Source organism: Hyaena hyaena, unplaced genomic scaffold, assembly GCF_003009895.1.
Source record: "Hyaena hyaena isolate Hyena2069 unplaced genomic scaffold, ASM300989v1 scaffold_19, whole genome shotgun sequence".
In the NCBI taxonomy this organism is placed as follows: Eukaryota; Metazoa; Chordata; class Mammalia; order Carnivora; family Hyaenidae; genus Hyaena; species Hyaena hyaena.
Genome location: NW_024080651.1, coordinates 758,844 through 785,705, shown reverse-complemented (window position 1 = coordinate 785,705; position 26,862 = coordinate 758,844). Strand labels below are relative to the sequence as shown.

The following is a 26,862-nucleotide window of genomic DNA, read 5'->3' as shown; positions in this document are numbered from 1 at the left end:
AGCCTGTTTCAGTCTGTGACTCCCTCTCTCTCTGGCCCTCCCCTGCTCATGCTGTCTCTCTCTCTCTCTCTTAGAAATAAATAAAACATTAAAAAAAATTAAAAAAAAAGTTCTCCTCTTGGGAGCTACCAATTTCTCTTTTTGCCCATTTTTTTTTCCTACTAGAGTGTTTCTCTTTTTCCCACTGATTTAAGAAAGTTCTTTATATGCCCAAATACCTTTGCCGGTTTCCTGTGTTGCAAATTTCACTGCCCAGTATGTGGTGCATCTTCACTTTATGCTTTGATACACAGAAGTTGATTACTTTAATATAGTCAAACATATCATTTGTATCCTTGTAATGTGTACTTTTTTGACTTATGTCAGAAACTCTTCCCTCTGGAATCAGATGATATGGGTTTGAATCTCATTGCTATGCATGCTAGTCGTGTGATCGTGGGGAGATACCTAACATCCCAGAGCCTCCGTCTCCTCCTCCTCCGTAAAATGGGGACAAGGGTAGTATGTCCCGCAGGGTTATTTTGAGGGGTTATTTATAAACCCTTTATCTGAAGTTATTTTGTAAAACACTTAGCAGAGTGCCAGGCACATTGTCACCGTCCATCAACAGACCTCGCCCCACCCAGAGGACCCCACACGGGAGGGACAGGGTACCTTGCTCTCTAGCAGATCCGCATTCTGCCGGAGTTCATTCCGTGACTTCTCCGATTTTTCTAGCTTCTGTCTCAGCATCGTGAGCTCCTCCTGTAAAAAGCAAACGCCTTAACAGAAGCCCTCCTAGCTCAGAGCAAGGGTCTCCGCCTGTGGCGAGCGTGCCCAGGGAACGGAGCGTGTGGTCCTGCCAGCCTGTCTGCGACGCTGCCCGGATGCCGAGTCCCCACGAGGGACGTTCTCTTGCCCCTTTTCTGAATATCAGTGTCTCTACTCACGCAAGCCTGGGGCCAGCAGGCTCGGATGAGCATCCCAGTCCAGGGGCGGGACGCAGACCCTCAGAGTGAGTCCGTTAGGTGACCCAAGACTGGGTGTGGCTGAATGGGAGGGCGGGCTCGGAGGGCGGGCTCGGCCCCTTCCTCCTCCGCAAGACCACTACCCCGACAGCAGCTCTGCGTGATCCTTACGATACCGTCGTTAGGAGCAGCCTAAGTGCCCACCCACGGCAGACCACTGGGATGAACTGTGGACTGCGCACCAAAAGGGAGTCAGAGGCTGCCGTGGACAGAGAATCGGGAAGACCTCTGAGCAAGTGGACATGGCATCAGTGTCAAAAAATATTTTTAGGTGAAAAATACCAGGGGCAGAAGAATATAAACCGTATGCTACCGTTAGTGTTTGAAAGAAAGGAATTGTGTGTGCATGTGCACGAATTGGCGAATTTTGCAAGACTAAGCAGCAGCAAGGATAAGCTGGAAACCAATCAAAACAGTCACCTGTGGAAGGTGGGCGCCACCAAGGCGGAAGGGACAGTGAGCCCCTGTCTGAGAGGTTAAGGAGACAAAGGACACAAAGATGTCACCACCAAGACTCGCTGGGATGACCAGTAAGTGCGCATGTGCCCCTGGGTAGTAACTGGGTTTCTGTCCAGCGCCCACAAGCCCACCGTATAGCTGCACAGGGGGTGGAGGGTGGTCTGTGCCTGTGTTGATGGGGGCAGAGTGATATCCAGAAGGGGGCAGCGAGGGGTGCCGAGCAGAGCGTTTCTAGATCGGAATCTGCAGAGTGGAGGTGCGGAGCCTGAGTGGAAGCGTTAACACAGGGGTGTGAGGACACGGCTGCCCGGCGCCTCCCCTGCTGCATGGACCGACCTCCTTGGCACGGAGCTGCTCGTCCCCAGCGGTGGCACTCAGCAGGGGCCGGAGGGAACCGAGGAGCCGCCACCACGGCCAGTCCTTGACCTCCAGGAACACAGCCATGTTCTTCTGGATGCACCGCGCGGCCAGGCGGCGAATCTGCAGGGAAAGGAAACCAGACATGAGGGGTCCTTCCCCACCCGGTAAAGGTGAAGGAAAGAGAGCAAGGGGGTGGGAAAGGGGATGGAGAAGGCAAGTTCATGTCTAGTGGAAGAGGTTGGGTAACTGAAGCATTTACAAAGCTTTGCGATGCTATTGTAAGCACATGGTCCGGTGACGGATGGCAGCTGCGCTTGTGAGCTCACCATCATGTATTGACTTGTCCGATCACTCTGCTGCATGCCGGAGACTGTCCCCTTGTGTCAACTATACTCAAATAAAGTACATGAAGACTTGTTTTTAATTAGAAATATTTTTTGAAAGCTTTTCATGGAGTGGGGCTCTGGGCATCAGACATCACACCGCAATTTAATCCTGCATGATCCAGTCAGAAGAGGAGGAGGAGGGAATCGTATACAAACAACGGGGTCACCTCTTGTACACAAAAGTCACCGCGAAAGGCAAAACTGATCCTTGAAAATGCCTGAAATTGCCCACAAGCTCCAAAGGCCATGATGATGTTGCCAGGTGACGGTTAGGGGCAGGTATCATTTTAAGTGTTGTTCAAACACGAATCCCATGCTTCTCGAGCCTGAGAGCTTGATAAAGCACTGAGATACTGGGCTCCACCCCCAGGGGGTCCGATGCAGGAAGTCGGGGTGGGGCCGAGACTCTGCATGGCTAACAAATGCCCCGGTGATGATGATGCGGCTGGTCTGGGGAACGGCACTTTGAGAGCCGCCGAGATATTCATTCCTATCTCGGGTGGGACCCGCTACTGAGTACCCAGGCAGGAGATACGTTGCCCCTGTGGCCGGCATAGCTCTTCCACCAGGCCGGGCGCCAGGCTGAGCAGCTTACAGACTCAGTCCTCACTGCATTCTTATTGTCATCCCCACTTTACAGGTGGGAAAACTGAGCCACAGAGATGCTCCCCCACTGCCAGCTCCGGTTGCTTGCTCAATATCACACAGCTTCCCGGTGGTGGGGCTGGGATTTGAAACCCTGCCAGTCTGGATGCAGACAGAATCCAGGGTCCTACTGAACCTCTCGTCCAAATCATTCTAAGGCACAAGCTACTGGAGGGCCGTGGGCCAGTGGGCTTGCCCACAATATTTTAAGTATTAATGTCGTCGCCTTCTTCTGCCTTTGCCAAGCACATGCTTGAATTTACGAATTCGCATAAATTCGTAATGTGTAGCAAGGGGGGCAGGTGTAACGAGACCACGTGCTGGTGGTAGCACTTCTTAATGAGGCTATGGAGGTGACAGCAGCTGGCATTGGTTGAAACGCTACTCTGGGGCATGAACTACACTCAGCGCACATGGCCCCATCTCACCGTGATGCAGCCACTACGGGCTGGGTCTCCACTGTCTCCAGAGCCGTGCTCTGTAAGGTGATTCTCAGGGGGACCGTGCACACGTTTCTCCATGGCCCAAGCCACAGGGAGGAAACGCAGCCTCCAAAGCTCTCCAAACGTGGCTCAGGACTGCGGGCTCTGAACTGGCCCTTCAGTCCCCGAAGCCTCAGTGGCCATGTCCTGCCATGCCCTGTCGGCTGACCCGCGAGGGCCAAGTTCTCCAGAGATGGAACAGGTTGAAACCAGAACTGACCCAGGAGGGCTTGGACGACCCCATGATAATCTAGATCATGTCCAATATCCTTGGTCATTTGATGTCAATGTCCTAGAAACAGTCATCCCATCTTGCAAAGTGTCACTTGAAGGTCCTACCATTGCGGGGAGGGGGTAGCTATGGACGGGCGGCACTAGCGCCATCGCGGGAGACCTGCAGACCACCCCCCTGCCCCATGAGCCCCCCAGACCCACCGGATCTGAGACTGCGTGTTGATAATACCGTGCGGGGCTTCACGCCCACACACGAGTGTGAGATGCACGAGGTTACTGCGCCCAGATCGGCTCGGATGCTGCTTTTCTGGGACCTCACACCTCCACGGGGGTGACAGAGTGCGGCCGCCATACCTTGAGCCTCCTGAACTCCTGCCGGGACAGGAAGCCCTTACAAGCCGCCTGGAACAAAACGATGCTGGGAGATGCCAGCTTCTCGCGTTGCTTCTCAAGCCTCGAGGCCACGCCCGCCTTTAGGAACACCTAGAAGAACAGAAGGTGAGTCCTGCTCAGCTGAATCAGACTGTCTGAGGTGCAAGGCGGTTGCCACTCAGAGCCCAGTTTTTCCTTGCGCGCAGCAGAGATTACTTGATGGCAGGTGCCTGCAACTGAGGGTCTCAATTGTCAAAGCACTTTGTCTCCTAACGGCTCCTCTTTCCATTCTTCTAGCCCCTGGATGCTGAGAGCATGGTGCCCCTGAGTGGTGCTGTCCCCACCAGGGAGCCTGTTGGAAATGCCAAATCTGAGACCCCACCTGCTGAGCCAGAGCAACACCGTAGGGTGACGCTCAGGGGGACCACGCACACATTCATTGCCAAACCACTGTCACTGGGGGAATGCCTGGGTGGCTCCATTGGCTCAGCGTTGCATTCTTGGTTTTGGCTCGGGTCATGATCTCACAGCTCGTGAGTTCTAGCCCCATATCGGGCTCTGTGCTGACAGTGCAGAGCCTGCTTGGGATTCTCTCTCTCTCTCTCTCTGCCCCTCCCCACATCTCTCTCTCTCTCTGTCTGTCTCTCTCTCAAAATAAATAAGTAAACCTAAAAACCACACACGCGCTGCCAGGAGGGACCTGTCTCAACATCTCTGCACCACAATTGCAGACGCAGACCCCAGGCCTTGCCCCAGGAAGGGTTGGATCCATGGGTTTAGTGGCAGGCCTGGGACCATGCATTCTTTCTGAGAAGTGCCGCCGGCCTCTGACAGAAGCAGTGCCCTGGACACACGCGGTCCTGCCTTATAAGGAGGGGCAGAGAATGTGGAGGGAGTGAGGGCTGCCTTCCCCGGCCGGGAGAGGCAGGGACCAGGCTGGTGCCCCCCCACACAGAAGGTGCTCAAGGATCTTCACGGAAAACAGCTTGTGGTCCTCCATCTCCATGCCTCTCTGCTCATCCATAATGGATGGAGGCGCTCCGCAGCGAAGTGATCAATGCCCCCTCGGCACCCCGTGGGGCCGCCTTGCATATACTGCGGGGCACGCGGAAGGGTTTTCTGAGAGCCTGATGCTCTGGGGCCAGCCTGGTAGGGCGGCTCCAGTCAGTCTCACCTCCCCAGGGGCAAAGAAAAGATGCCCTGGGGGCCTGGGACTTGAGTCAGTGACAGGGGCAGGGGTCGCTTTTCGGATGCCCACATGCAGCTAACTTCTATGACCCGGCGTGTTTCTCTGCCATATGTGACTTCTCACCCCAAGGACGTGCTGCTTCTCTAGGGGCACTGGATGGCTCCATCTTATCAGTGACATTATCAAGTCATCAGGGACATTACCAATCAATGTTGCGGATCAGAACCAACCACCTTACCTGATACGTGCAGGTAAAGTACTGAATGTACATAATCCTATACGGTAGTTATTGCGATTCCCCCATTTTATGGAAGAAAAAACAAAGGCTAACAACGGCATTTCCCAAAGGACCCTCCACTAGCAAGCGGCAGCAGCAGAAACATCTCCCTCTGTCTGACGCCAGACCAGACTATAGGTATCACTGAATGTAATTAACATTTGCACGGCATCTAGATTTTTCAAAGCTCTTTCTCCTCTGTACCATTTTAATTAAAAAAACAACTGTATGAGGAGTCCATTGGCCCAGAGAGATTATGTAACTGACTCCAGCTTGCATAGCCAGCGATCAACGAAGCCAAGTTCACCACCAGCATCCATTCTCAACATCAGCACGAGGTGCCTCATTTCCTCATTTGCTACAGTGCCAACGTCTGAAGTTTGGGGTTGAATTGCAATTTGATTCCAGGTGAACAAAGGGTCTCAATCGATCGTCCATTCCCCCAAACCTATTAGCTGTAATGTGGCCGCTCCGCCCATCCCACGGCGAACCCTTCCTCAACAGGAAGATGAGAATTCGCAGGCCTGGTCCATGCCAACTCTGTTTCGCAACCTTCCCTGGCTTTACAGAACACTTCCCATCAGCCAGAGCCACCAAGACAATTAGCCTCATTGAAATAAAGACACGACTGACTCATTACCTATCAGATTGTCTCAATAATGACTGTATTAATTTCACAAGCTAGTGAGTCCCAAAAGCTGCTATAAAAAAAAAATCAATGATCAAAATGATGACAGCCCTAGTTCGTATATTACAAAAGGCGGCGGGCACTGCCACAACCACTATTGATTAAGTATGAAGCTTTCATTAAAAAGATAATTGGAAACGGCCATACACAGAATGGGAATAAGTCATGGGCTCTGCAGAATCTTATCTTGATTTTTTTTTTCCTTTTAAAGAGCACATTGCCAACCAGAAGGCCCACAGCACGTGGGATTCCACCTTTTTCATAAATGTCATGGCTCTCCGCACAGGCCTGGATAAGGTACCAGACGCTGAGAATCACAAAGAAAAATCTAAATGATTTGCCTTTCGTGGGTCCGAAGGCTTATCAGACGCAAGCAGAGTGTAACGTCCCAACATCCCCACATTTAAGGAATCCGTGGGGCCCACTGCTATGCAAACTGTTTTGCCTCTAAAAATGCTGAAGACCAAGGTTTAAAATTCTGATATGGCAATGGCTCCCATATCTGCAACCGCTGGGGAATTAGCTCCCGTCCTAGTAATTTTCCGGATTAGAGGAGTTTCATTCTTTAATAAGTCAAATGTTATCCTATTGATAAGTGTCTGGCCCCACTGACAAATGCGTTCAAGAATTAAATGACAATGGACTAGTTTCCCAGAAGCCTGACTCAGGGTGGGGAGGAAGGGGGGGCAGTGGCTCCATTTAACAGATGAGGAGACAGAGGCTCACAGAGGCTAATAGCCTAGCTTCCAAAGGATACATGGACTTTAATTTGCTCCTGACGGCCGTCTTAATGAATACCAAGTATTAGTCGAGAACAACAGTGCTGTTTTTGTTCATAATTGGGATGTTTTGGCTTCTACGTTTCTTGCCCTCACTGTGTGAAAATGTGTACAAAGACTTCCCTTCCTCTGTTTTTTTCCTTGCTCTACAATAGCGGCCAGGCTTATAGCGACTGATTTTTTTTTAATTTTTTGAACATTTATTTATTTTTGAGAGACAGGGAGAAACAGATCATGAGCCGGGGAAGGGCAGAGAGAGAGGGAGACACAGAATCAGAAGCAGGCTCCAGGCTCCCAGCTGTCAGCACAGAGCCTGATGCGGGGCTCAAACCCACGAACCGTGAGATCATGACCTGAGCCGAAGTTGGCACTTAACCGACTGAGCCCCCAGACGGCCCTAGAGACTGATTTTTGTATTCATGAAATAACCGAGTAATTATCTAGACCAGCGGTTGTCAAACTTGAACATGGGCTGGAGTCCTGAAGAGGGCTTGTTACAACCCAGACTTCTGGGTTCTACCCTCAGGGTTACGGATTCTATTAGGCCTGCATTGGGGGGCATCTGAATGTTTATGTTTCTAGATGTTTCTAGTAAGCTCTCAGGGGGTGCTCCATGGTCCAGAGACCATATGTTGAACACTGCTGGTCTACATGGCTGAAGTTCTTGGAGTTGGAAAACAAGGGCTCTGATTCTGGGCCATCCAGACGTGTGTGTGAGGAATGCGTGTTAGACTTGCACTAACAAATAGCAGGACCCAGCGTGTGGAGAAGACTGTGGGATTCAAGGCCATCTAGGTTTTCATGGGCGCTGTAACTGGTCTCCTAGCTAACTCAAGGCCTTGACAGGGGGCTCACTTCCCAAAGGTGCCTCTTCCCCACCTGGGAAGAAGGGATTTACTAATGATCTCCCAGGAGGGTTTGAGGGAAGAGAGGAACACTGGGTGAAGTGTCTGGCATAGCACTGGGCAGGAGCCCAGGAATGGACAGCTTCATTCCCTCTACTGGAAAGGTCTGTGAGGTCCCAGCCACTGCCGACTGCCAGCGGAATCAATCAGGGTGAGACGGCAGTAGACTACAGTTTCCACCATACAGTGTAGCAGGAGCAAGAGGCGTGGAGGACAGGCATGCGTGTCAATGGGGCAATGGCTACATGAGAGACTGAGCTCTCCAGGGCCAGTGTGATGGGAATCCCAGAATGAGCAATGGCCATTGAGGCCACCATGGTGGGTTTCTGGGAACCTGAGCCCTTCCCCAGCACCTCGAATGGCACCTGGACATGGCAGGTGCTCGACATGTGTTTATCAGTTGACATTAGTCAATCAGGAGATGAGCGGGGGAGGGGGAGGGGGCAATTTTTCCTGTGGTCTGTTTTCTCCCATTCCTGTTTCTACACTTTGCCGTTCTACCCTGCCTGCCACAGGTCCTTGAGTTTACTTCCCAAACCAGAGCCCGCGGAACACTTGCTCCCGGAGACAGTCAGGAGTCTTCCACAAAGACAAAAGGGGTAGCCCTAAATACAGTGTTTTCCCTCTTGAAAACTTGGAGGCTATAGAATCTTATCAGGACTCGTCTCTAAACTTCTTCTAAATGTTGAAGCGTTGGTGGAAAAGCTTCGGGCCCAACACCAGTTTGAAACAAGCAATTTCTGGGGCGCCTGGGTGGCTCAGGTGGTTAAGTGTCCGACTTCAGCTCAGGTCATGATCTCACAGTTCGTGGGTTTGAGCCCTGCGTTGGGGCTCTGTGCTGACAGCTAGCTCAGAGCCTGGAGCCTGTTACACATTCTGTGTCTCCCTCTCCTGCTCATGCTGTCTCTCTCTCTCAGAAATAAATAAAAACATTTTTAAATTTTTTTAAAAAAAGAAACAAGCAATTTCCCCCAACATTAATGTCACATGCCTTCTCACAGAGCCGTCACTTTTCACTGACTGCTGCTAATCAGCCGGGACTACTCGCCGGGGTACAGTTGGCTGCAAAGTAAAAGTTGACAAGGCTCTGGGTGAAGATGAGTGCTTCTTCTTGGGTTTCACGGCAGCCCTTTCTGAGGCTCAGAAATTTCTGCTAAGGTCCAGGATGTGAACTCTTTCAAACCACAAGGTCCCTGGGAGAGTAATCGCTAACAAAAGATACTCCCCAATGCTGTTGCCTCCCGCGTAATATCATTTTATCTTCCTCGCCTTGTAAGGTGGGCAGGGCAGAAAATCACCAGCCCTGTTTTCAGGTGGGGGACCCCGCAGGTGTGGATGATGCACTAGGCCCAGAGTTGGGGTTCATCTGGGCCCCTGATGGGATGAACAGAGTGACAGATGAAGGAAGCTCTACTCACCTGGCTGTGCCCGATGACCACTGCCTTCTTCTCCAGATCCAAGGTCTGCAGGAGCTCCTCCACAGCCTGGGGAGAAAGGTGACAGGGGCAGAGTGAGGCGGACTCCCAAAGCGCGAGTCAGGTTGGCTGGATGGCTGATGCCCCAGGAAAGAGGATGGCTCCCCGTGTCTGTGAGCCTGAGCAACTGAGCCCCACCTGACCCGGGCGAGGATGGAAGATGAGCATGTACTGAGGGTCTACTGTATGCCACCCACTCTGCTGGGACCTTCATGGACACCATCTCCTGGCATCTTCATGGCAACCCAAGGGGGATTGCCATTACCGTGTCCATTTACAAAGGAATAAACCCAAAGATGCAAGAATAAATGAAGGGTGTGTCTGCTGTGGAAGACAGATGGAAGTTCCTTTAAAAATGAAGCCCAGAGGGGCACCTGGGTGGCTCAGCTGGTTAAGCATCTGACTTCAGCTCAGGTCATGATCTCACAGCTTGTGAGTTCGAGCCCCGTGTTGTACTCTGCACTGACAGCTCAGAGCCTGGAGTCTGCTTCGGATTCTGTGTCTCCCTCTCTCTCTGCCCCTCCCCTGCTCATGCTCTGTCTCTCTTTCTCTCTCTCAAAAATAAATAATAAGCATTTAAAAAGTTTTTAATTAAACCTAGAATTATTGTAGGATTCAACAATTCCCCTTCTGGGTATATACCCATGAAAAGTGAAAACAGGGACTTGAACAGATATTGGTACATCCATGTTCTTGGCAGTGTTATTCACAGCAGCCAAAAGGTGAAAGCAGCCCAGTGCCCATCCACAGGCGAATGGATTCACACACTATGGGATACACACACCCAATGAGGGCATTAATCAGCTTTAAAAGGGAAGGAGATTCTGACACCTGCTACGACATGGATGGACCCTGACGGCATGGTGCTCGGTGAAATAAGCCAGTCACACAAAGACAGATGACCCTATTTACACGAGATGCCTATAGACTACTCAGATTGTGAAGACAGAAAGTAGAAGTTCGAGTGCCACGGGCTGGGGGGGGGGGGGAGTGGGAAGTTAGGGTTTGCTGGGGATAGAGTTCCAGTCTTGCAAGATGAGGGGATCTGCTGACGGACTGGAGTGCTGGTGGCACATCACTGGGAATGTACTGGATCCCACCCATCTGCACACTTCAAAATAGTTACAATGACACGTTTCATATTATGTAGATTGTAGGCTGGGGCACCTGGGTGCTCAGTCGGTTAAGGGTCTGACTTCCGCTCAGGTTATGATCTCATGGTTCGTGGGTTCGAGCCTCGTGTGGGGCTCTGTGCTGACAGTGTGAAGCCTTCTTGGAATTCTCTCTCCCTCTCTCTCTGCCCCTCCTCTACTTGCTCACATGCTGTCTCTCTCAAAATAAGTGTTTTTTAAAAATGATGGGGTGCCCTGGTAGCTTAGTCAGTTGAGCGTCCGACTCTTGGTTTCAACTCAGGGCATGGTCTTGCAGTTTCGTGAGTTCAAGCCCTGAGCTGAGCTCTGCACTGACAGCATGGAATGAGCCTGGGATTCTCTCTCTCCTTCACTCCCTGCCCCTCCCCCACTCACGCTGTCTCTGTCTCTCTCGAAATAAATAAATAAACAAACTTAATTTAAAAAAAAATGAAGGCATTTCCCCAAGGTTGTTAGTCACATGTGGACAGAGCCAAATTAGAACCAAGATCTATCGGGCCACATGGCAACCTCGTTGACTTCTCCACTTCACACGCCCAGGGTGGCTCCAGAGGGACCCCAGGCCACTAGGAACTTCACATGCTGCATCACTGCCATTTGCTGTGACAGCCGCCCCCGCCCTCCATCTCTCCCTCGCTGTACTTGTCAGAGACTCTGCCTCACATTCACAGACATTACTGCCCAATGACATGGCTGTCAACCTCGCGTGCTTGACCCAGAGCCTGGAGGGGAGCCTGTGTTTCCTTCATCTCTATTTCCTCTGCTGCACCTGCTACTGGTCTATGCATACAGCAGGAGCTCAATACGTACTATGACTGAGTAAACAAACAAACGAGTGATCCCACAGGGGTGGGAGGGGAGGGGGACAGAAGGAGCAAGGCAGCTCCCTGCAGGAGAAACAAATTCCCTCTGGGAGACTTCCTGAACACGGCATTGGCCAGAGCACAGCCACTTACTGGCATTTTCCTTCGTCATCAAGGTCTGCAGGGTCTGAAACAACCCTGGGGGAGATCTGTACGCTCAGAGAAATGCAGGTCACACCTGGTTCTTTTGTGCCTGCGAGTCCCCTCCCACCCCGCCTCCACACCACCCCTCATGGACCTTCCATTCGCTGAAAATCATAGCCTACTTTTGGAATAAACTGTCAGGAAAGTAATTGCCACACTCAGGAAACAAAAGGTATTATGGGCCTGGTGTAATTTAGTAGATGAGTTTCAATTCCATGGGTCATTGGCATCACGGAAAATTTCCTAAGATACTTTTTAAAAAAAGAAACATATTAAAAGTCTGGTCCAAGACTATAATCTAGGAGCAATTTTCCTCCTCTGACCTCCTGGAAGAACATTCCATAATGCCCCTCCCAAAATTCAGCAGTTCCCCTTACGACATTTTAGCCAAAAATGTTCCAAGGGAGCTATAGGCAGCAAAATGCATAAAAACCAATATATCCAAAACACAGCATCTTTTCTCTCTGCACAAGAGCAAAACAAAATAAAAATTGACTGAAAATAACACAGATGGAGGAAAAATACATGAAACTGACAGCCATGAAATTTTGAAACTTTTCTAAGGTGACCTTGGACATAGCGTCCAGAGTAGATGTTTCGAGGGAGAGGAAACATTCAGGACCGGGTGGTATAGCCACCTGGGCTGAGATCCTGGTTTTACCCCTCACGAGCTGTGTGACCTTGGATGAGCACATTACTTGGAGCTCTGGGTTCGTCTTCAGAATAATGAGGAAGAAATGATCACATCTGTTTCAGAAGTTTCTGTGGCTGTTCCTGCAGAGAGCTCCGTGGCGTGTAGAAGGCATTCAATAAACCTGATGAGTTAGTCCCAATGACCTTGAAGTAGTCCTACTGGCTCCGTCTTGGTCAAAACTTAGTAGAGGTGCTACGGAACGTAAACCAAGCTTCTGTTTCTCAGGTGCACCCCCGAACACTGCCAAAGCACACACACACGGCCACTCAGTCTCCAAGGATTCTTGCCCGTATCTCCTCCTTTCTAGAGCCCTGTAGTTTTCAACGAAGCCAAGAAGATCAGGCCTTCCCGTCGATCTCGTTTTACAGGTAAGAAAGCTTACGTCCCCAAAAATAGAGCCTACGGGCAGCTGCAGGCATTGAAAAATCCTTCTGACCCTCACTTCCCTCACCTACAATATGGCGATAAGGTTCCCTGCCAAGACCTTACGGTGTTGGGATGATCCATGGAGAATATGCATAAAGCGATGTTGCCTCTAAAAGCTGTTATTGTTATCATAATGAGTATTACTCTTAGATGGGACTTTATGAAATGGGCACTTATGTAGGTCAATTATCAGCGATTGCATTCGTTTCTACACCATGTAAATCGCTGTCCAGCAGCCAGTTGGTGGAAGACAGGGCAAGAATTCGGATTACTGTAACAAATCTCTTTCTTATCCCGCATGTTTACAGAATCGGCTATCCCACCCTAATTGCTCAGATATTTGAGGTTCGCCCCTCCCCATATGGAATGCTGAGTAAAATGTTGGCCGTTCTGTTCTGAGGAAACGGTTAAATGGTTTCCTCTTGTACTTTTGAGGCTGAGCCATGGCTCTCGGTGCTTTACACATAAGTCATTTTCTTTTCAAGCCTCTGTGACAGGTATGACTTTATGCCCATTTTACAGACAAGGTCCAGTTTAATGAAAGGACCTGCCAAAAATTTTATGCGCTAGGAAATGGTGGAGGGAGATACAACCCCCGCGAATCAGATTCTTGAGTTTGTTCTCAGCCCTCTGATAATGGGATCTTGTCAGCTCCACTACTCAGTGGCTGTGTGGCCCTGAGCAAGCCACACCTGCTCGCTGATCCTCTGCGGCCTATGCTAGGATATGGGGTAATCAAAACATCTAGGATAGAGTGGAGACTCAATGAAGTCACAAAGGTAGCATGTAGGAGTAAGATTTATGGAATGGTGGAGGAAGGAACTGGATAAATCCTCTTCCCCTACCCCTGAAAAACCAGTGATAAAAATGGTGCAATCTTCAAAAACAAGTTCGATACTCTGGAAACTGAGCAAGGGGATACAACAGATGGAGAAACATTTGTTGAAGAGAAATTATTGACTCTCTGATAAGAGCAGTCGGAGATCGTGACAATCTTGACCCGGGGCTTCTCCGGTCCCTGTCAGGCTCTGGCAGTGTGGTAATCTTAGCAGGGGGAGGCAAGCTGTGGAAACCAGTGGTTTTGCTGCTGGAAGGGGCTCACTTATATGGAGCGACATACAGGAAAGTCCCACACCCAGGGTCGTTGTCAGAAACAGTAGTGATCTTGGCAGCAAGGAAAGGGAGAAAGTCAACGGCACAGCTAGGCTAAGATTACTTCAGGATTGGGGCAAGCAATGGACATTGGCTAGCCAGAAACTTGACACAGAGATATAGGGAATGGCAGTCATGTGGGCCTTGATAAGTCCCCACATACTCTTGGCAATCTGGAGTGATGCACACATGCTCAAGGCTACACACCAGACAGGAGAGACTGACAGAGCCCTTAGCTATCTAGACATCTCTATTTAAACATAAGGCCTGGGTGCCTGGGTGGCTCAGCCATTTAAGCATCCAACATCAGCTCAGGTCATGATCTCACAGTTCAGGGCTTCGAGCCTCGTATAGGGCTCTGTGCTGACAGCTCAGAGCCTGGAGCCTGCTTCAGATTCTGTGTCTCCCTGTGTCTCTGCTCCTCCCATGCTAGTACTCTGTCTCTCTTTCTCTCAAAAATAAATTAAAAAAAAAACACTAAAAAATAAATATATAAAGATAAGGCCACATACATGGGTGGAAAATCTACGAAAGGCCAAATGAAGAGGAAAATCTGTGGCACAAGTGTAAGTGCCCAAACACAGACCACCTCTCCCAACCCACACGTGGCTCCACTTGAATTAGGTAAAGGCTTGAGAATTCAAGGTGCTGTGCGGCCCACTAAGCCATGCTAACAAAAGGGAAACCCCCGAGAATTCAGGATTTATAATAACAACAGAAATGAAAAGCCCAAGTGCAGACATCAGTAATCTCTTACTGTGGGGGAGACAGACTCCATAAATCCATTCCAGATAAGTGACTAAATGATTGAGGGAAAGACCAGAATCTGGACATGCTACAGTGGATTATTAGAAATGTCCAGTGTTCAGCAAAAATATATAGATGTATATTTACATACATACACACACACCATATATATATGTGTGTGTGTGTGTATATATATATATACAAAAAAACATGCAAAGAAACTGGAAAGTATGATGTATACTCTTAAGGAAGGAAACAAATCAGTCAGTAGAAATGCTTTGTAGGCTTATGGGTAGACTTAACACTGATAGCCAAGCAGCTAGCATATTGCACACAGAGTGTTCACTGTCATGCCCGGCACATGCTACATTTCAGCAAATACTAATAAGTGGTGGATCTGAAGTTATGAGGTCCTTTTTGTCACTGGGGAGCAAGAGGCACAGCTTCACCTTCACCTCCACCCTTGTAGACTCAAAGTATGAGTCCTTGACTACATGTGGGAGAAGCCCAGCTCCTCCCCTCACTTACAGAGTCCCTCTGTGTCGTAGAATTTTGCAAAGAGCTCTCTCTTCAATGCTCAACAAGGAGGCGTCCAGTAAGCATGTGGTCTCACATCTCACATTAAGCTTAACACCCCAAATGGTGAGAGACTCCAGGGATAATGGAGGCCCATGGCTGGGGATTCTTCTCCAACTTGCTCCTAGGTGAGAAGTGTGGTACATAGAACCCATGTCTGTGGAATTGAATGCTTACCCAGAGGACCATTTGGCTGCTGTGAGCACAGCACATCCTCCCAGAAACCCACACCATGACCCAATGGCCACCACAGCCCAATGGCTGCCATTTGTCACATACCTGCTACATGCCAGGCCCTTTGTCATGCCCTGTTATGTGTTTCCTGTGCTATTGAGTATCAAGGGGTGTGGATGACTGGAAAGAGAGACGGCAGAAAGGAGGACTGAAATACAGGTCTGTCTGACTCTAACACACATGCTTTCAACCACTCAAGCTCTCCCTTACATGCTGATCAAATCAACCCACAAGGGTGGGACTATGTCTGTGATGTTTAACTCCATAGGCTCGGAACTGTCAATAGAATTCATGAACACACACACACACACACACACACACACACACACACAATTGGATTGGTCACTGAATGGAAAACATGTACAATTACTAAAGCAGTAAACCTGAACCAGAGGAAGACAGTGATGGTGAATATGTTGCGAAGGCCGTGGGAACCCCTGAATCGTGATTCAGCACTCTGTGAGTGGACAGCTCCTCCTCCCAGCCCCAGGGCTCCTAGGGGCCTCTCTCCAGCAGCACGGGTCTCGGACAAATTCACAGGCAACTGGGGGTGTCCACAATGGTCTGAGATGGAAGAGGAGGGGCCGCCCTCAAGAAGATAGATTGACATCCTTTAATTGTGTTCTTCAGGTCAAGTCTCCAGGGACAGAGATTTTGTTGGCTAAAATCAATCATCACTGTAGGCACACTGAGAAACCCTAGGGTTTCCTCGCATCGATCGGGGAGACTTGGCAAGTCCTGCCTGAGCAGCAGAAAGACTAAAGGGACCAAAATCTGAGACATTGCCAAGGTGAGCTGACCTGCCTGAAATCCCACCATTGTGGTCACTCTGGGTGGGCGTCAGTGCAGGTGCATGCACAGTCTTAGCCAGACGGGATACTGGGGGACAGAAGAATGGGACCAAGGTGATCAGAGCTGGGGACGGGGTCATCCTGGAGACCCGAGCAAGTGCCTGGGTGTCTGGAAGAGGGACAGGGGCATCATCAACAGCCGACGATGGGAGTGAGGATGCTGCTCCCTAGAGAGGACCGTGAAAGGACCGCGTGCACTGGACTTCCTTCATGATCCTGCTTAAGCCAGTTCAAGTAATGAAGGTCAGGGTTCTATGCCATGCCCCTGCCAATGACTGCTCAGTTGACCATCGCTGACCACCTGATAAAGCCCAGACTCTCTTCTGCCAACAGTGACCCATGGCCTGGCCTCTGCCAACATCCTAAGCCCCTGTTCATGACGCTTCACATCCTTTCTGCTCCAGCCACACTAAATTACCCCTGTAACCTCATCACTGGATGTTTGCACATGCTGTACCCAGTATGGGTTGCCCTTCACTCTTTCTCACCTTATTCCTCCAAATTGTCCCCTAGGGTTCAACTCAGTTATGACCTCCTCTGAGGTGTCTTCCCTGAATGCCACACTCTCACCCCAACTGCAAATAACAAATGTTTTAGTAAGGGTGTTCCCTGCGGTGTCCCAAAGCCAACTGTCTGGATGGGAATTGCCTGTTTTAGCCTTCCCCTCACCCAGTGAGACTGTCTTCTGTCCATCCCTGTATCTCTGGCACCCAGCACAGAGCCTGGTACAAAGCAGGCACTTGGTTAGAGCTGGATGGAATCAAGGATAATGGCTTTAAGTTAACATCACAGAAGGCACATTCTTTGCAGAAAGTCACCAGATGCCTTGCCTATCCTCACAAGGCTCCGTTCAAAAGTCTTACATGAGCAAGAAAAGATGCATAACAGCATCACCTATCATCAGGGAAACACAAACCGAAACCACAATGGTGCACCACTTCACATCCCTTTGGATGGCCTCCATCAAATCACAAACAAGACCAAAAACCTGAAAATGACAAATGTTGGCATGGCTGTGGAGACACTGGGAGTCTTGTGCACTGTTGGCAGGAATATAAAATGGTGCACCCACCATGGAAAACAGGGTGGCATTTTCTCAAAAAATAACAAATAAAAATTAAACACAGGTGACCCTATGACTCAACAATTCCACTTCTGGGTATATACCCCCAAAAGAAATGAAAGCAGGGTCTCACCTATGTGCATAGCAGCCTTGTTTTATAATCGCCAAAAGGGAGAAGCAGCTCAAGTGTCTGCTGACAGGTGGATCCACGCACAGTGGAATGAATACAAGTCATCCTTACAAGGAAGCCAAATCCGACACAGGCTAAGACACAGACGAACCCTGAGGACTTACGCTAAGTGCAATCGGCCAGGTGCAAAGGGCCGAGAACTCTGGGATTCTGCTTATATGAGGTTCCTAGAGGGGTCGGATCTACAGAGACAGAAAGTAGAATAGCAGTAGTTGGGGCTGGGGGTGGGGGGAGAATGAGGAGCTAGTGTTTCATGGGGGACAGAGTGTCAGTTTTTCAAAATGAAAAAGGCTCTGGAGACGGATGGTGGTGCTGGCTGTACAGCAAAATGAATGTGCCCCATGCCACTGAACTGTGTGCTTAAAAATGGTTAAGATGATAAATGTCAGGCTGGGTGAAGTGTATTCTCCCACAGTAAATAGCATAAAAGCCCTGCGTGCAGAATCCGAGAGCCGGAGTTCAAATCCCAGCTCTGCCAGAACCTCGTTGGGTGGTGATGGGCTCAGTCGCCTCCGCTGTAAATGGGGCTAATTCCCAGAGTGGGAAGTCTTTATCTCCGGAAGGCTGTTCCAGGTGAAGGATCTGTAATTCTTTCACATCGTGCCTGTTCTGCGATGAGAGTTTGCACATGTACAGTAAAAGGCTTTTGCTAATTTTGTTTCGGGAACACAAGTATCCAGCAGGTGCCCACCTAATGAGTGTACGTCATTAGGAAAGAGTCTTGTTGACGCACCTATTAGGCACACAGGGGACCTCATCGAGGCGGGTTTAGTCCCGGACAATGAATTCTCTCTGCTGCCATCTAGTGTCTGGTGACTGTATTGACCTTTCCTGGCTGTCAAACTTGTCTTCTTAAATCCTGAGGTCTTAACTGCTTTGCACACAGAGGCTGACAGTTTGCCCACCCAAGCACGTGTTCATGTATAATTCATGGTGTATCACATTGCCTGGCGAATGAATATTTATCAGCTTTTTCATAAGAGGCAGGATGGTGTTTCCTTTTGTTGCTACCAAAATTCTATGCTGTAGCAAATGAAATTTGTGAGCAAATAAAAAGAGAAGAAGCGAAAACTCCCAGCCAAGTCCATGCCACTGGTAATTTTCCATTTTCCAAAGCCCTCCAGCATGTGTATGGAGGTGGCTTCGGTTTGGCTACAAGAGAGAACTGCTGAGTCGTCCAGAATAGAATCGCCCCATATGCTATACCTACTGCCCCCGCAGAAAACTCCCCCACACCCCACTTCTGTGCTGTTTTCAACGGCAGACGAGCCCAAGACCATTCCCGTGGCTCTGCTCCAGAGTCTCTGAATGGAGATCAAGTGTGGGAGTGACCAAGGATAAGGGGCCCCAAATGAAGACTGGTCCAGACAGGACGCTGGCATCAAGGCAGTCTCACGACTTCCCAAATGGGCTTCCACCAAGGGAGGGGATGTCCCTGCAACACGCCAGCTGGGTATGCCCCCGTCCCCGTGGTGGGTGAGGAGGGCTGTGTAGAAGGTACTGCCTTGTCCGGGAGGAGTGCCCCGTGCCCTGGTCCTCACTGCAGAGAAGAGCCAAGAAGGGGCATAAGAATGGTGACTTTGTTTACTCTTCTTTCCTCATGACTCACTGACTGAGGATTCCAATGCCGATGATCTCAGACACCCATGGACACACTCATCTGGAGGTAGAGTCTCAACGTGGTTGTGAACATGGAGTCCGTGTGGCTTGGCTCCCATTGCTCTGGGCTTACAAGAGGAGGCTGATGCCCAAACGGATGTTAATGCTGATGACAGTAGTTTACACATGCTGAGCAACTCCACTATTGCATGTAATCCTCAAAACACCTTCTGCAGGTAGACAGTATTAGGTGTGCCCACTTTACAGATGACCTAACTGAGGCAGAAAGATGAGGTCACTTGCTTACATCCACGCAGCCCCAGCTAGGAGTCAACTATGGGTCTGTTTGACTCTGGAGCCCCGCTTTCTCGACCGCCCCCAACCCCAGAAGCAAGAATCTCAGGTTCAAGGACAAAACCCATAAATGCTTGGCTGTGTGGCCTCGGGGGAATCAATCCAGCTTTCTGAGATTCCACTTTCTCATCTGCAAAAAGGGATGCGATGGTGCGCACTTTGCAAGGCTACCAGGAAGATGCGGCTTTGCAAATTCTAAAGAGCTCTGTACTCGTTGACAGGCCAGTGGCCATGCCCAGTGGAAATATTTATGGAAGGTTTGGCATTGGGGAAAATGCAAGGTTCCAGCCAGAGGGGTATAGGAGTTTATGGTGGAGGTGGAGAGAGGAGACATGCAGGAGCAGAAATACAAGGTTAGGCATTTGCATGCATTCATTCATTCGTTCGGCCAATGATTTATTGAGCTCTTGCTATGACCCAGAAAATGCACAGGAAATGAAAAAATTTCAAACAAGGGAAGTGCTACCCACACATTAGAACAGGCTGATATGAAGCTAAGCTCTGAGCCGGCATCTGAATAGCAAGAGGACACTAGCCACACAAATACTGAGCAAACAGCGCTCCAGGCAGAGAGAACAGTCAGTGCAAAGGCCCTGAGGTGGCCTTCATGGCGATTCTCTTAGAAGGGGTCTCCAGTGTGAAATACTTCCTGAATATTGGGGACTATGAAGCTCTCTTTTCAGGGACTATTCCAGGGGGAGTTGGAACTCCTTTTGAAAATAATGGCTTTGCAACTTGCTAGGGACCCTATGGGGGGAAGGGGGAGAGAGGGCATATGCCCTAATTTTCTTCCTGCAGTCCCTCATGCCGGCTTTTAGGAGGGCCATTCCTAAGGGACAGTGTAGGGGGTGCAGTCTGGAGAGGGGTCAGAGACAAACTTCACGCTGCCCTCGGGCCGCCTGGGTGGCTCAGTCGGTTAAGTGTCTGACTCTCAGTTTTGGCTCAGGCCATGATCTCACAGTTTGTGGGATCGAGCCCCACTTCAGGTTCTGTGCTGACAGTGTGGAACCTGCTTGGGATTCTGTCTCTCCCTCTCCCTCTGCCCCTCCCCTGTGCATGCTCTTCTTCTCTCTCTTTCTCTCTCGCAAAATAAATAAACTTAAAAAAAAAAACCTCACTCCGCCCTCATCTTTACCCCCAGGGCCTGGGTCTCAGATGTGCACCGGTCCAGATGCCCCCTTGGGACCATCCCCTATGGAACAGAAGCACCCGAGGCCACCACTCCCTCCCCCACTGCCGCACGTACCTTCCTCTCATCTATGCCTTCAGAGGCCGACCTGAGCTTCTTCGTGAGGACAGGGTCCAGCCCCTGGAATCGCCGTCGGAACTGAGCGAGGCCCACGTGGTCAGCATAGCCTGGGGGGGGGGAGGGCGGGGCAGGTGGCAAGCAGAATGAGGGGTCCGAGTGAGAAGGCCAGCCTGGGGCCTGGACTCACTCACAGGCGGCCCCCACCCTCCCTCCTTGGGGCCTCAGTTTCCCTACTTGTTAGGAGGTTGAATTCAATCAGCATTTCCCAGATGTGTTCCCTAGAACACAAACCCTATAAAGTGGTCCACTGAGGGGCACCTGGCGGGCTCTGTTGGTTAAGTGTCCCAATCTTGTTTTCATGCTCAGGGCATGAGCTCATGGTTCACCGGTTTGAGACCCGCGTCTGGCGCTGCACTGGCAGCGTGGATCCTGCTTTAGATGCTCTCCCTCCCTCTCTGTTCTGCCCCTTCCTCACTTATGATCTCTCTCTCTTTCAAAATAAATAAAGAAACTTTTTTGAAAAAGTGCTCCACTGAACATCTGGAAAAGCAGCACTGTGATTTACCTAGTGGGGGGACACGTTGTGGGCCAGGATCAATGCCAAGGGCCCTGTGGACCATTACAGGGAAGGTGTGGGATTGCCTTTACCACAGAGAAAATATTTTTTTGGTCCAATACTTATGACCACCCCACGTGTGGGAAACGCTGCATGGGTACTTTCGAAAGGTTTTTGAAACCTAACATGTAAGAGGGACACACGTGAACCCTCCTGTGTGGACACTCGGCAGAGGCATCTGGAAAGCTCCCGAGAGAAGGTGACATTAAAGCCAGCCTCTGAAGGAGCCGTAAGAGTTGGCCACAGGCTTGGGTGTGGAAGGGAAGTCCGGGTGGAGGGAGCCAGAGAGGAGAAACCCAAGGCTGGCTCCTTAGTCAGAAAAGAAACCAGCACTAGCTGAGCAGTGCGGTGCGTAAGGCACTAGATCAACAATGCCCTTGGGGTGCCTGGGTGGCTTAGTCGGTTAAGCGTCCGACTTTCGCTTGGGTCATGATCTCACGGTTCGTGGGTTCGAGCCCCGCATCGGGCTCTATGCTGACTGCCAGCTCGGAGCCTGGAGCCTGTTTCAGTCTGTGACTCCCTCTCTCTCTGACCCTCCCCTGCTCACGCTCTCTCTCTCTCTCTCCTAGAAATAAATAAAACATAAAAAAAAAAAAAGAAAGAAAAACAATGCCCTTGTGTCATAGACACTCAGGGGCCTCTATCATTATACCCATTTGATAGATGTGGTCACTGAGGCCCAGAGAGTTCAAGCCACCTAGCCCAAAGCTGCGTGGATAGTAACTCTCCCATCTGGGATTCAGACCGGGACAGAGACTATAACTAATCCAGTGGACGGTAGCCATCGATGAGGTCAAAGATGAGCAGGGACCAGATCCCAAAGGAACTTGAAGTCAAATTCCAGGCCTCAAGTTTGTAGATGCATTTAAAAAAAATTTTTTTTTAATGTTTTATTTATTTCTGAGAGAGAGAGAGAGACAGCGTGAGCAGGGGAGGGTCAGAGAGAGAGGGAGACACAGAATCCGAAGCAGGCTCCAGGCTCTGAGCTATCAGCACAGAGCCCAACATGGGGCTCAAATCCATGAACCACGAGATCATGACTTGAGCTGAAGTCGGACGCTTACCAAGTGAGCCACCCAGGCGCCCCTCTAGGCCTCAAGTTTGGACTTGGTCCTGAATACAAGGGGCATGGTAGACCCTTGGTTGCCTTAAAAAGACCCCTCCACTGGCCGGATGGGTGAAGGTCTGATGAAATCTGACTCCACTTTGAGAGTCACAGTGAGCCAAACGCACGAACCATGAGGAAGGATAGTGGTGGTAGGTACATGTGGCAAATCCAGGAAGCCTTCCTGGGGGAAGAGGATGGTCTCAGGCCAGGTTCCCAGGATGCTGACTGCACAGAGATAGGGGCTGGGAGGTTACACACGTGCCCTTTCGGATCAGAACGATCTGGGTTCACACCCCATTTCTGCCCTTCTTAGCCCCCTGACTGGTCACAAGGGACCCCATCTCTTTGAGATTCAAGTTCTTCATTTGTCAGGTGAGGATAACAAGATCCGGTCACTCTAAGGACTGAGACAGATGACCGACAGAGTAAAAGATGCTTCTGCGGATTGAATCTTTCCCATGTCCAGGTGACTCTTCTGTGAGCTGTAGTCTCTTATTAACAAACTGCTCGTCAGCTCTCTGACACCTGAGCTACTGAGGCAGAGGAAAGAGAACGATCTGGTGCTGGCCACAGTCACGCCCAGGCCAGGCGCTCCAGGGCCCAAGCCACACCCACCGAGCTGTACAATACGTAAGGTTTAATGAGCCTCTACTATACACCGGGTGCTGTGCTAAGGGCTTGGTAAGAATGATGACCGTTAGTATATGTAATGACACAGCACCAGCACATTGTAAGTACTCAGTGTCCTGCTTACACAGGTGTGTACTATGTGTGTGCACAAGTGTGTGTGTATATGGACTGTACGTGCATGAATTTGAAATCATAAATATTTGGGGCGCCTGGGTGGCTCAGCCAGTTGAGCGTCCAACTTCAGCTCAGGTCATGATCTCACGGTTCGTGGGTTCGAGCCCCGCGTCGGGCTCTGTGCTGACAGCCAGGTCAGAGCCTGGAGCCTGTTTTAGACTCTGTGTCTCCCTCTATCTCTGACCTTCCCCTGCTCACACTCTGTCTCTCTCTGTCTCTCAATAATGAATAAAAACATTTTAAAAATATTTTAAAATTTTAATTTAATTTAATTTAATTTCAATAATGAAATCATAAATATTTGATGTGTGTGTGTATCCATGTGCACAGGTAAATATTTCTTATCTGGTGTAAGGGAGACAGAAGCCACTTTGGGCAGAAAAAGAAAAAGGAATTGACCAAGCCTGGGAGGCAGAAACTGGACAGTCCTCTCATGAGACCTCACATCTGTACTTAGTTGGAAAATTCTTCCTGCCCAAGGCGGGCCGCTTTGAGAATGCAGAGGGCAGACACCCATCACGGTGAGGCCCCTGGCCGAGGACAGGGATAGTAGACCCGAGCATGCACATGGGGGTTTGAACGGGCGGTTCAGGGTGTCCCCAAAGGCCCGGCACCCCCTGCCAGCCAGCCAGCCAGAATCGACCTGCCACCGCTGTGACCATTTCGCTCTTCCCCTGTGACATTATCTGTCACCTCTCGACTGTGGTGGGGCGGGCAAGAGGAAAAATCAATGAGACACTCAGAAAAGTGAGGTCTCATTGTCTGGTGGCCAGGCTGCGGTTATTAACATGGTGGGAGGAGATGGGGCCGTGGCCACAAGCCAGGGAGCAGACTGGCCCACCGCCAGCCTCCCCGCTAGCCCCCATCACCCCATCTTCTGCAGAGACAATGGCCATGCCTGAGCCATCTCAAATGTCAGGGTGGGGATCCATGCAGTGGCCTCTGGGGTCGGAGAGACAGAAGAGAATCAGAAGGATTCAGAGAGAACTCAACTGCTAAGATGAGCCCCCACTCATTTTGAACCTTGGTCCCTGAAAATCCAGGCTTTTCCTTGCCTCAGGACCTTTGCATATGCTGATCTGTGTGCCTAGCATTCTACCTCCCAAACGTGAGCTGCTTGCTTTGCATCAAGACCCAAGTAAGATGTTACCTCTTCTAGAAGGTTCACCCAGTCTCTCCAGTGAGAGCACGGGACTCCCTCCTCTATGCATCTCATACCTCCCACACCCCTGTGTGACGATTCATGCCCCCATCCCCTGTCCCCACCCTGGCCTCTCAAACCACACTGAGCACCCTGAAGACCAAGGTATCGCTCATTGTGGAAATTCCATTCTCTGTCCCAGGTGGAAGCGCCCTGGACATTTGCTCCGGAAAGAAAGGTGAGCCGGTCACAGCCCCAGCCTCCCAGGAGTGCACACGCCATTCAAGAAATAAGGCAGGCTTGGGACTCAGAGACCTAGGTCCCATCGAGGCTCCACCCTGCCCCAGCTGTGTGACCCAGAGCAAGTCCTCTGCCGCTCGGAGCTTCTGTTTTTCCACCTGTCATCACAGCTTCCCTTTCACAAGCTTATCATTTCACAGAATAAAGGGGCTGCTGTGTGGAAAGTTCTGGCACATAGTTGGTGCTCCCTGGCCGTGTCTTACCTGCCCTGTGCAGACGCAGCGCCTCCAGGAGGCAGGACCCCGCAAGCTGCACCCTCAGCGCAGTGATGTCCAAGGGCAGAGGGGCGCCTGTCCTGGGCTCGTCTCCCCCAGGCTGCGGGGGGGTCAGAGGCCCCTGTCCGCCTCTGCTCTCCCCCACGGGGCCCGGCACAAGGCAGTGGATGAAGTGTAGCTGAGACCGTCTGATCATGCTGGTCAGCGCATCCTAGGACCAAGAGGAGAGGGGGGTAAAGGCCTGCTGTCCGGGGGCACGATGGGCAGGGATGCTCCCCAAACGGACATCCATTCCGCCGAGCCTGGGCACCTTTGGGGGGTTCCTGTGTCCTACACCCAGGACCTCCTGGCTGCAGCCTGACTCACTCATGAGAAGAAGGGGAACTTTATAACAGCTCTTCTGACGGAGGGGGAAACTGAGGCATAGCAGAGGCAAGCAAGAGGGCCCTGGGTCACACAGATCCCTGGCTAGAACCCAGGACCTGCTCCGACAGGCCCTTCCGGCATAATATGCTAGTAGGATGTTTTCAAAGCCTGCCCTTCCATGTTCCAGTTTCTGGAGCCAGCTGACCACTGAGCCATCAAAGCGCTCCCGCTGGTTACTGGAGTAACGTGTCAAGGTCACGTATTGGCACCAGCTGTGGCATCCTGCAGCCCTCCCCGGGGAGAGCCTAGTGATGAGAGCATATGCCTTTGAGAGTCGAGGAAGGGCTGGCCCCCCTTGGATACTTGTCACTCTGGTCGAAAAGGCCTTGGGGATTCCTGAGAGCTTCCCAGAGCTGCTCGAGGCAACCTCGAGTAGCCCAGGCTTCGGAGAGGTCACCCCCCAAACCCCGGGATCTGACGGTGGACGTTGCTTGGCTGCTCTGAGCCTCATCTGCCTCCTCTGTGGAGCACAGGGGGCACCTGCCCCCCCCCCCGGCTTGCTGAGGAGGTTGGAGGGGACTCCGGTGGGCAGCCCATCCCGGAGGAGGGCAGGGAGCGTGGCAGAGGAGGCCACGGGGACAGGCTCCCGCTCACCATCTGCAGCTTGATCTGGGAGCACGGGGCTTTCCTCTTGACCGCGGCGAGGCTGCTGGCAAAGGCCTTCCTCACCGTGCGGCTCCTCTGCAGGGCCTGCTGGGAGGCGCCCTCCAGGCCGGCCACGGCCCGGCACACGGGGGGCAGCTTGGCCCGGGCCCGGAACAGGCTCCTCAGGTCCTCCCTGGAGGGTAGCAGGGGGAAGAGAGGCGGACTCAGGGGCCGTGGGGAACGGGCCCACCCTGCTTCTTGCTAATCCGCTTCCCGAACGCCCCCTCGAATCACACGTCCTGGCTGCTACGCTTTTATCCTTTGCTTGGTGGCAAACGCCGCCTCCTTCTCCGTGCCTCTCCCTCCACTGGCCTTAGAGCAGTGAGAGCAGCAGGAGGGTCTATGGGACATTCTTGTCACTTATATACCTGCCGGGACCCAAGAGGGGGACAGAGAGAGGATCCCAAGCAGGGTCCACACCGTCGGCACGGCGCCCGATGCGATGCGGGGCTCCAGCCCACACATGGCCAGATCATGGCCCGAGCCGAAATCAAGAGTAGGACGCTTAACTGACAGAGCCGCCCAGGCGCCCCTGCCTGGACTTAGCACCATCGCCTTGGTCCTCCCCCGAACAGGCCCAGCACGTAGTAGGTGCTTCCTATAAAGTTCATGCAAGAGTGAGGAATCCACGGGCTGAACGGGCGGTTTCTGAACCTGCACCGGCCTGAAGCGAGCGGGGGACACCGCCTCCCCCCCACCCCCGCACTCCCGTACGCGCAGGTGCAGGGCAGTAAGGGCTCCGAAGGCTGGACAGACCCTCCTGCGCCCTTGGGTGAGGCTGGGACCCGGAGGACGCCGCCTGCCGCCCGGGTCCCCTCGCCCCATCCCCTCCAGGGGAAGGACCCACGCAGCTTCCATCGCTGTCCGCTGTCCACAAGTCCTGGCTGCCCGCCGGCCACAGCCTTGATGCCTCGCTCCCTCCCTCCCTCCTGACGCCACGCTCCCTCCCTCCCTCCCTCCTGAGCCACGCCCCTCCCTCCCTCCCTCCTGAGCCACGCCCCTCCCTCCCTCCCTCCTGAAGCCACGCTCCCTCCCTCCCTCCCTCCTGAGCCACGC

The 26,862-nt window shown here is 51.5% G+C and overlaps 1 protein-coding gene across 1 annotated transcript in view; it reads right to left on the bottom strand.

The window, feature by feature from the left end:
* MYO18B (myosin XVIIIB) overlaps positions 1-26,862 on the bottom strand; it is a 244,133-nt gene that overhangs the window by 143,025 nt on the left and 74,246 nt on the right. The window contains exons 18-24 of the mRNA XM_039225943.1: positions 25,756-25,939; positions 24,724-24,946; positions 20,549-20,658; positions 9,202-9,267; positions 3,928-4,056; positions 1,803-1,946; positions 655-744 (exon numbers count right to left, since the gene is read on the bottom strand). Of these exons, the coding sequence (XP_039081874.1) occupies positions 655-744; positions 1,803-1,946; positions 3,928-4,056; positions 9,202-9,267; positions 20,549-20,658; positions 24,724-24,946; positions 25,756-25,939 (946 nt within the window). The remainder of the gene's footprint in view (positions 1-654; positions 745-1,802; positions 1,947-3,927; positions 4,057-9,201; positions 9,268-20,548; positions 20,659-24,723; positions 24,947-25,755; positions 25,940-26,862) is intronic.